At 40.2% G+C, this 9,398-nt stretch overlaps 1 protein-coding gene across 1 annotated transcript; it reads right to left on the bottom strand.

Annotated features, from left to right (window-relative positions):
• Positions 1-2,055: 2,055 nt before the first annotated feature.
• On the bottom strand, positions 2,056-2,844 carry LOC137092092 (salivary glue protein Sgs-3-like). The gene has a single exon (XM_067456365.1). It carries the CDS (start codon positions 2,842-2,844, stop codon positions 2,056-2,058), a length of 789 nt encoding a protein of 262 aa, XP_067312466.1.
• Positions 2,845-9,398: the final 6,554 nt, after the last annotated feature.

Below are 9,398 nucleotides of genomic sequence, written 5' to 3'. Positions count from 1 at the left end.
TTGTTTTGTTTAACTCTGAAACAATTTTCGAGTTGCGTTGTGGTAAAAATAGCAACGGGTAACGCCAGCTGATTGAGGAGTTCAACCACTCTACGTCATCAACCTAGAACGCAAACAAAATGGCGCCGCCCATGGTCCAAATATAAAATCGATTTTTTAAATAACGTAGATCTTTCATGGGTTTTCTACCACATAATTCAGTAAGAGACATCATTTATGTTATATTAAGCCATACAAGTCTCAACACCATGGGATCCCTTTAAGACCCGTATGGTGTACATTTTAGGACAACCTCAGACCTTCAGTCATATGATGAAAAGGCGTCATGCTTCAGATTAAAAGGCTTCAGTCATTGGACAAAACGGCATCGCGCCTCAGACTGAAAGGCTTCAGGTCTCATGAAAAACAACGTCAGGTCTCAGGTCTTGTACAGTTATGCATTAGATGAAACGGCCTCAGACTAAAAGGCATCGGATGAAATGGACTCAGACTAAAAAGCATCAGACGAAACAGCCTCAGACTAAAAGGCATCAGACATAAAGGCATTGGACTAAACGTTCTCAAAAGGAAGAGTGAAAGTCACAAATAGCACTGCCCCAATCTGACATCACATGTAATTGTTATCTTGCTGAAATTTTGTAAACTTGTATTATTCACACGTTTTATTTGCACGTTTAAAACATTAGCTAAATAACACATTGGAACTAGTGAACTTATGGCAAACTATGAAGTGAAAGAAATCTTCCGCGACTATTGTTATGAGCAGTGCTGCTTTGTGTAAAGAGGTTACCAGGGAAACTGCTTTATCTCTGCTGTAATTACTTTAAAACTAAGAATAAAACATCAAGTACAGCCTACCTTCTCTCTCTGCTTTGTTAAATTCTTTTTTTAATGCTTTAAATGACAATTAGCCCACATAAATAACATCGCCAAGGGATTAGCCTACATATACTTACAGAAAATGGCTACCATCAATAGATAGTTTCTGCATAATTAACATCATTTTTTTATTTTTTATTTTACCATTGTATTTGCTGTCTTTTGTCAGTATAACCCCAATAACTACAGCAAATAAACTTGTAATGGTCTTATTAAGTGTACTTTTTTTTTTTTACCATCGTTGTGTTTTGCATGCTGAATGTCGAAGTCTGTGTGTGACTCAAGCATGGTAAACTGTAAGATATTGTCACAAATATAGAGGCATTATATCAACACAATTAAAAGTTTATCATAAGTGTTAGCGGTAACACTTTAGTATAGGGAACACATATTCACTATTAACTATGACTTTTGCCTCAGTAAACTCCTAATTTACTGCTTATTAATAGTAAGGTAGTTTTTGTGGCATTTAAGTTTAGGTATTGGGTAGGATTAAGGGATGTAGAATAAGGTCATGCAGAATAAGGCATTAATATGTGCTTTATATGTTCTAATAAACAGCCAATATCCCAGTAATATGCATGCTAATAAGCAACTAGTTAATAGTTAATAAGTGAACCTTAAAATTAAGTCTTACTGTGTTAGCAATAAAATGTTAAAAGATCTTTAATTAACATTCAATTGTGTGCGTGTGTGTGTGTGTGTGTGTGTGTGTGTGTGTGTGTACCTTATTACTTCCCTTCCTTTGAAATCAGATAACTGTGATTTTGTGTTGCATCGCTGCATCATTTGGAAGAGATTTACAATAATATAAATGAAGTTCCAAGTGCCCAACCAAAGGAAACCCATCAAAATAATGGTGAGAAATTTTAGGAAATCAAAATAAATGTATGAAGTCAGCTTATGGGACGCTCTCCCCAAGTATTTAGTTGTCAATAACATTCAAGATGACTGGAAGTTATTTCCAACTTAAGGAAATACTGAGTCTGAGTCTGTTTTGTCTTAGTTCCTTTTGTCTGATGCCTTTTTGACTGATGCCCTTTAGTCTGAGTCTGTTTCGTCCGATGCCATTATGTCCAATGCCTTTTAGTCTGAGTCTGTTTTGTCTGATGCTTTTTAGTTTGAGTATGTTTTTTCTGATGCCTTTTAGTTTGAGTAATGTTTCGTCTGATGCCTTTATGTATGATGCCTTTTAGTCTGAGTCTGTTTCGGCTGATGTCCTTTAGTCTGAGTCTGTATTGTCTGATGCCCTTTAGTCTGAGTCTGTTTCGGCTGATGCCCTTTAGTCTGAGTCTGTTTCGTCTGATGCCCTTTAGTCTGAGTCTGTTTTGTCTGATGCCCTTTAGTCTGAGTCTGTTTTGTCTGATGCCCTTTAGTCTGAGTCTGTTTTGTCTGATGCCCTTTAGTCTGAGTCTTTTTTGTCTGATGCCCTTTAGTCTTAGTCTGTTTTGTCTGATGCCCTTTAGTCTGAGTCTGTTTCGTTTGAGTCTGTTTTGTCTGATGGCCTTTAGTCTGAGTCTGTTTTGGCTGATGCCCTTTAGTCTGAGTCTTTTTTGTCTGATGCCCTTTAGTCTTAGTCTGTTTTGTCTGATGCCCTTTAGTCTGAGTCTGTTTCGGCTGATGCCCTTTACTCTGAGTCTGTTTTGTCTGATGCCCTTTAGTCTTAGTCTGTTTCGGCTGATGCCCTTTAGTCTGAGTCTTTTTTGTCTGATGCCCTTTAATCTTAGTCTGTTTCGGCTGATGCCCTTTAGTCTGAGTCTGTTTTGTCTGATGCCCTTTAATCTTAGTCTGTTTCGGCTGATGCCCTTTAGTCTGAGTCTGTTTTGTCTGATTCCCTTTAGTCTTAGTCTGTTTCGGCTGATGGCCTTTAGTCTGTGTCTGTTTTGTCTGATGCACTTTAGTCTTAGTCTGTTTCGGCTGATGCCCTTTAGTCTGAGTCTTTTTTGTCTGATGCCCTTTAGTCATAGTCTGTTTCGGCTGATGCCCTTTAGTCTGAGTCTGTTTCGCTGATGGCCTTTAGTCTGAGTCTGTTTTGTCTGATGCCTTTTAGTTTGAGTATGTTTCGTCTGATGCCTTTATGTATGATGCCCTTTAGTCTGAGTCTGTTTCGTCTGATGCCCTTTAGTCTGATGCCCTTTAGTCTGAGTCTGTTTCGGCTGATGCCCTTTAGTCTGAGTCTGTTTCGTCTGATGCCCTTTAGTCTGATGCCCTTTAGTCTGAGTCTGTTTCGTCTGATGCCCTTTAGTCTGATGCCCTTTAGTCTGAGTCTGTTTCGTCTGATGCCCTTTAGTCTGAGTCTGTTTTGTCTGATGCCTTTATGTCCGATGCCCATTAGTCTGAGTATGTTTTGTCTGATGCCCTTTAGTCTGAGTCTGTTTTGTCTGATGCCCATTAGTCTGAGTATGTTTTGTCTGATGCCCTTTAGTCTGAGTCTGCTTTGTCTGATGCCCATTAGTCTGAGTATGTTTTGTCTGATGCCCTTTAGTCTGAGTCCGTTTTGTCCGATGCTTTTATGTCCGATGCCCTTTAGTCTAAGTCTGTTTCATCTGATGCCTTTTAGTCTGAGTATGTTTTGCCTGATGCATTTATGTCTGATGCCCTTTAGTCTGAGTCTGTTTCGTCTGATGCCTTTTAGTCTGAGTATGTTTTGTCTGATGCATTTATGTCTGATGCCCTTTAGTCTGAGTCTGTTTCGTCTGATGCCTTTTAGTCTGAGTATGTTTTGTCTGATGCCCTTTAGTCTGAGTCTGTTTCATCTGATGGCTTTATATCTGATGCGCTTTAGTCTGAGTCTGTTTCATCTGATGCCTTTTTGTCTGATGCCCTTTAGTCTGAGTATGTTTCATCCGATGCCTTTATGTCCAATTCTCTTTAGTCTAAGTCTGTTTCATCTGATGCATTTTAGTCTGAGTATGTTTTGTCTGATGCATTTATGTCTGATGCACTTTAGTCTGAAACTGTTTTGTCTGATGCCTTTTATTCTGAGTATGATTTGTCTGTTGCCTTTATGTTTGATGCCCTTTAGTCTAAGTCTGTTTTGTCTGATGCCTTTATGTCTGATGCCCTTTAGTCTGAGTCTGTTTCATCTGATGCCTTTTAGTCTGAGTATGTTTTGTCTGATGCCTTTATGTCCGATGCCCTTTAGTCTGACTCCGTTTCGCCTGATGCCTTTATCTATGATGCCCTTTACTCTGAGCATGTTTCTTCTGATGCCTTTATGTCTGATGCCCTGTAGTCTGAGTCCATTTGGTCTAATGCCTTTATGCCTGATGCCCTGCCTTTATGTCTGATGCCCTTTTGTCTGAGACTGTTTCTTCCGATGCCTTTATGTCTTAACGTTGTCAGCAGTGGAGTTGGATTCTTTCCAGGCAATCATTGCGAAAATACCCGCGAGAGAGTGGCCTGCCATACAAACAAGACTTGAGAGCACTTCTTAAACTATTAAACTATGTTAAACTATAACTTTTGCGAGGAAGAAAATACTTCAAGCAGGCTACAGTATGTCTACCAGCTGTGTGACAGTTTTTACAAAGAGTCTATGTAAGTTAGGCTACTCTATTTTTTATTATTATTATTTTCTATTTTTGGTAGCCTTTTCTTAAGGAGCATCATTTATTTTTAAATGTATTTGATGGCCAGTTGGGGTCTGTGCAATAAATATTGCAGTTCTAAAAAATCTATTTTGTTTTATTGTTCCACTATATTACTGATATTTACAATAATGTATTGAATTTGATTGGTGTCTCTCACATTGTCCCACAGCAACATTAAAATAGTAGATTAGTGTACAATGTTTTATAATAATTAATTCTATTTAGTCTGTTCAACTCGTTTCAACTGGCTTGTGAAAACTGGTTAAAAAAAAAAAATTCTATGACTTATAGCATTTTTATTTTTTATTTTTACATTAATGCAAATAGTTACTTTCCCTGGTAACGAGTTACTTTTATTATAGAGTAGTTCACTTACTAACTCAGTTACTTTTTGGAACAAGTAGTGAGGAACTATAATTAATTACTTTTTTAAAGTAACATTCCCAACACTGCTCACCGGGCTTGTGCCACTCTCTTTTCCAGAGGTGTGTGTGCATGTGTGTATATATATATATATATATATATATATATATATATATATATATATATATATATATATATATATATATATACACACACACATACACACACAGCTCTGGAAAAGAGAGTGGCACAAGCCCGGTGAGCAGTGTTGGGAATGTTACTTTAAAAAAGTGATTAGTAATAATAATAATAATAATAGATTTTATTTATAATGCACTTTTCATTCCGAAGAATCTCAAAGTGCAACAAAGGGAAAAAAAAAAAGAAAAAAAAGAATAACAAGTAAAAATATAGAATACTACAAACAATCAACAAACACAGAAAACAGAACAGAAACAGAGCTGATGGTGAACAGAAACATAGCTGATGGTGAACAGAAACAGAGTTGATGGTGAACAGAAAACAGCTGATGGTGGAAGTCCCTTTAAGCTCCGCAGCACACTGTGGTCCACTCCATGTTTTAAATTTCTCCCAGCGGCAGTGTCTCCTGATGACATCGCCGAGGCACGACAGCTGAAGACCAGATGATGGGTCTTCAGGACGATTCAAACGATGGGGATCGCCGCAGCACCATGCAGGAGGCAGAACATTTTTCCGGGCACTTCTGTGGACACACCGGGGTTGGCGCAGAAGTCCAAGCCGCTTCACGGCCGCAATGCAGGACGGAACAGCGGCACAGCCGAGAAGCGGAACATCCCAACATCATGCCGGACGCCGATTACGATGGCCCAGATGACGCTAGCCCTGTGCAAACTTCAGCCACCATGCAGCTTAAGCCCAAGGGAGACCACCAGTGAGCAGTTGCGGCGAGAAACATCAAATGTCCTCCAAACCAGAACCAACCGCAGCAATTCAAACATAAACATTAGAGAAGCGGAGGAAAACGGCGAAACGACGAACAACGTCCTCTCAGTTGCTGCCAGCAGTCAGCAACAGCCCCAATTGTAGCTCTGACTGTTAGACTAGTCACAAACATAAGGAAATAAAATAAAATCTAAATCTAATAGTACATTAACATGATTTGTGGGTGGAGAAGCGGCGAGCAGACAACGCCAGCGTCCTCTCCCCCACGTTGCCTAGCAACCTCAAATTAGTAATATATATATATAAACTGCAGATTAACATGTGGGCTGTCTGTTAAACAAACAATTGTGGTATCATAAAAAAAAAATAGTTATAGCAATAGCATCACTAGAGGAGCAATATATATATAATTATTATTATTTTTTTTTTATGATACCACAATTGTTTGTTTAACAGACAGCCTACATGTTAATCTGCAGTTTTCTTACACAAGAAGAACCATTTTTCTTGCATATTTAGTTGGCAGCCATTCTGAAAAGCAATTATAAGAAACTTCCCAAAGGTCCAGTTTAATTTCTATCAGTCAGTCATACTTCCCAAAAAAAAAAAAAAAAAATACGCAGGCTGCAACTCAGACATGACAAGCAGCCTAGCAAGCTGTGTTTATTAACATTTATTAAAGTGCTTCCAATGGAAACTAACAGCTTATTTTTCTGTAAATTAATTTCACTTGTATTGTTAATTAATACACTCAACTTGCTAGTTGTGAGTTAATTCCATGCCAGTTCCAGCTGGTCAAATAGCCCATATAAAGTACAGTATATAACTACATAGACTGAAATCACACTTTTGCAACAGTACATACTAAATTTCTATCTGCTTTGCTGCTGTTATTGGCCCCATTATATATACATAATCATTTTTAGATGAGCGGACGGAGAGGGATCGGAGCGAAAGCTGGCACAGCTTCAAACCAAGAAAACTGGCACCACTGTGGTTCATTTTGATGCCACTTGCTTTAAATGCAAGTCAGGGGGTGAATAAGAGGGCCATCTCATTTCACATAAACAGAGCAGTGTTTGTTTTGCTTCCCAGCCTGACCTTTGGAAAAGCATTTCCGAGAGCTAATTGAATATTGCCTAAATACTTTGTATTGCCAAAGCCCCCAAAATCCCTATAGACAGCACAATGCACAACCCTTAAATTATGTTGAAGACTTCCTTAATTGAATATCTGCAGGGGCTTTAGTTCAGTTCCATAGTTTTATCAAAATAAACATGCTTATTTTAAAGAATTCATTCTGTATAAGAGGCTAGTAAATCTGAGCAGTGTCACTTTCTCCTCAATAGCAGTAGCGCTTTGTGACCTGCACACCTCGTACAGGAATAACCTGTACGCTCCAGCAGAGGCTGTCAAAATGCATCTGGATCATGGGGAACCCAATGCAAAAGCAATGTGTAGCACACAAGCTGACAGATGGAGCACTTTGCATTTAAACAGCAGGTATTCCCTGTTAGTGATCATGCAACAATGTTGAACACAAATGTATGTACATTGTTTGGCCTTACTAGGAATTCCACTAAGGACCTAGGAACAGGTTTGCTCATTAGTATCTATTCTCTTTAATTGTTTGCAACTAAAAAGTAGAACACTGTATGCTATGTGGCATAATCTGCTGTCAAACAATGCGTATATGGGGTTCAAAAGAAAGTCTATAGTAAAAACAGAAGGTCAAGAACATTCTCTGAAAATCACAGAGGCATTTGAATTACATTGAATGTATTCAGAGTTTCTATCCAATACAGAGCTGGGAGGTGTTCACTGATCAAAAGTAATGCTGTCATTCTCAGTTATGATTTATGGGACCCCTAAGGTCTTTATGTCACAATTACAGTTATACAAATGTAGGCCATCTTATCTGAGACACTCCATCTGTCTTTAGAAAGACCTGTTCCTACACTGTCGTTTTTGTTGTTTTTTTTGTTGTTGGTTTAACTTAAAAAAGTATGTATCCTGGTTGCCTTAAAATTGTGAGATTATTGAAATTAAAAATTTGAGTTGATACAATGAAGGAAATTTGTTTAATAAATAGAAACTCAAAATTATTATTGTCACACCCTCACATCCATCAGACACAGCCACGCCCACTCGTTCACCATCACCGGAATTCTGAACACCTGGGCAACATTACCAGCCACACTATATGAACACTCCTCACCTTCCCATTCACCGTCTGGTCCCGCACCGATACAACCCTTGACTACCTGTCCTTCCTAGAAGCCCTCATCATCCATCCCCTTCGTCCTCATCATCTTCGTCTTCATCGTCTTTATCTTTGTCATCGTCTTCACCACCATCGTCCTTCGTCTGAGTGTCACCACCCTTCTAAGTATCACCTGTGTCCGTACATCTGTTAAATAAACTTTGCACTAACACTTATCCATCTGTGTCCTCGAGTGTGTCTGACAGAAGACCAGACCACATGCAGAGCTCTCTGGACACAGGCGGGGACCGCACCGCCGACCACTTCACCACGCGGGTTCACATTGTACGGTGTTCACTGGTTCACGACACTTCCACCATCGCTACTCAAGCTAGCGCTTCATCACCTGCACTACCGGCACCCGTTTCATCGTCAGCTGCCTGCGTTAAGTCCCATGGCCCGACCAGCGACATACAGCGGCGCAGCGGAGAATTGCAGCAGGTTTCTCTTGCAATGTTCTTTGTATATGGAAGCGTAAATTCCTTGTATATAACTCCCATCTCTTCCACAGCGAGAGAGGCCGGGTGGCATTCATCATTTCCTTACTCTCGGGCCGAGCCCTGCAGTGGGAACAGTCGCTATGGGAAGCGAATGCCCCCATTATCTGCTCGACATCCGCCTTCTGCACTCATCTGAAAGAGGTATTTGGTCAACAAACTGCTGAATTATCTGTGCATGATCAACTGTTTTCTATTCGCCAAGGCAAACAAGAAACCACAAGTTCTTATGCATTGCACTTCCGCACGCTGGCCTGTATGAGCAGATGGAATGAATCAGCCCTCGTCACCGCCTTTCGCTACGACCTCCTCAACGAAATCAAACAATTGATTGTTGTCTACGAGGACGCCATGGAAGGCTTGGAAGCCCTCATCCAGAAAACCATCCGTGTGTCTCAACGGTTATTTGCCTGTGGCCTTTCCTCACCTGCTGCCGATCCTCCGCCCGCTTAACCATCTGTCGCACCTCCAGTACCTGAACCCATGCAGATCGACTCATACCATCTCACCACCAACGAATGACAATGCAGGATTTCTCAACATCTGTACTGTGGGGGAGATGGACATGGCATCACGACCTGCCCCGTGAGACCCACTCGGCCAGCGGTGAGTACCATCCAATTACCTCCTCTAATGGCAAACCTTACCAAGACACCAGTATTTGTTTGTAATTCTCACTCCTCTGTTGCAGCACAAGCCCTCATTGACTCCGGGTCGGCAGGAAACTCATCAGTCAGCAAACCCTCAAAAAGTTAAGGCGAGACACGGCAGGTCAGGTGAAAACATCGTTTTTTCACGCAGTGGTCAATTTTGAGATTTTGGGCCAGTTTGCTCCCTTAACATGTAAGCTTCCTTGTCAAAATAAAAAAAATATGTTGA

This window comes from Pseudorasbora parva, chromosome 11 (assembly GCF_024679245.1).
Source record: "Pseudorasbora parva isolate DD20220531a chromosome 11, ASM2467924v1, whole genome shotgun sequence".
NCBI classification, from domain to species: domain Eukaryota; kingdom Metazoa; phylum Chordata; class Actinopteri; order Cypriniformes; family Gobionidae; genus Pseudorasbora; species Pseudorasbora parva.
This window is presented reverse-complemented; position numbering and strand designations above follow the sequence as displayed.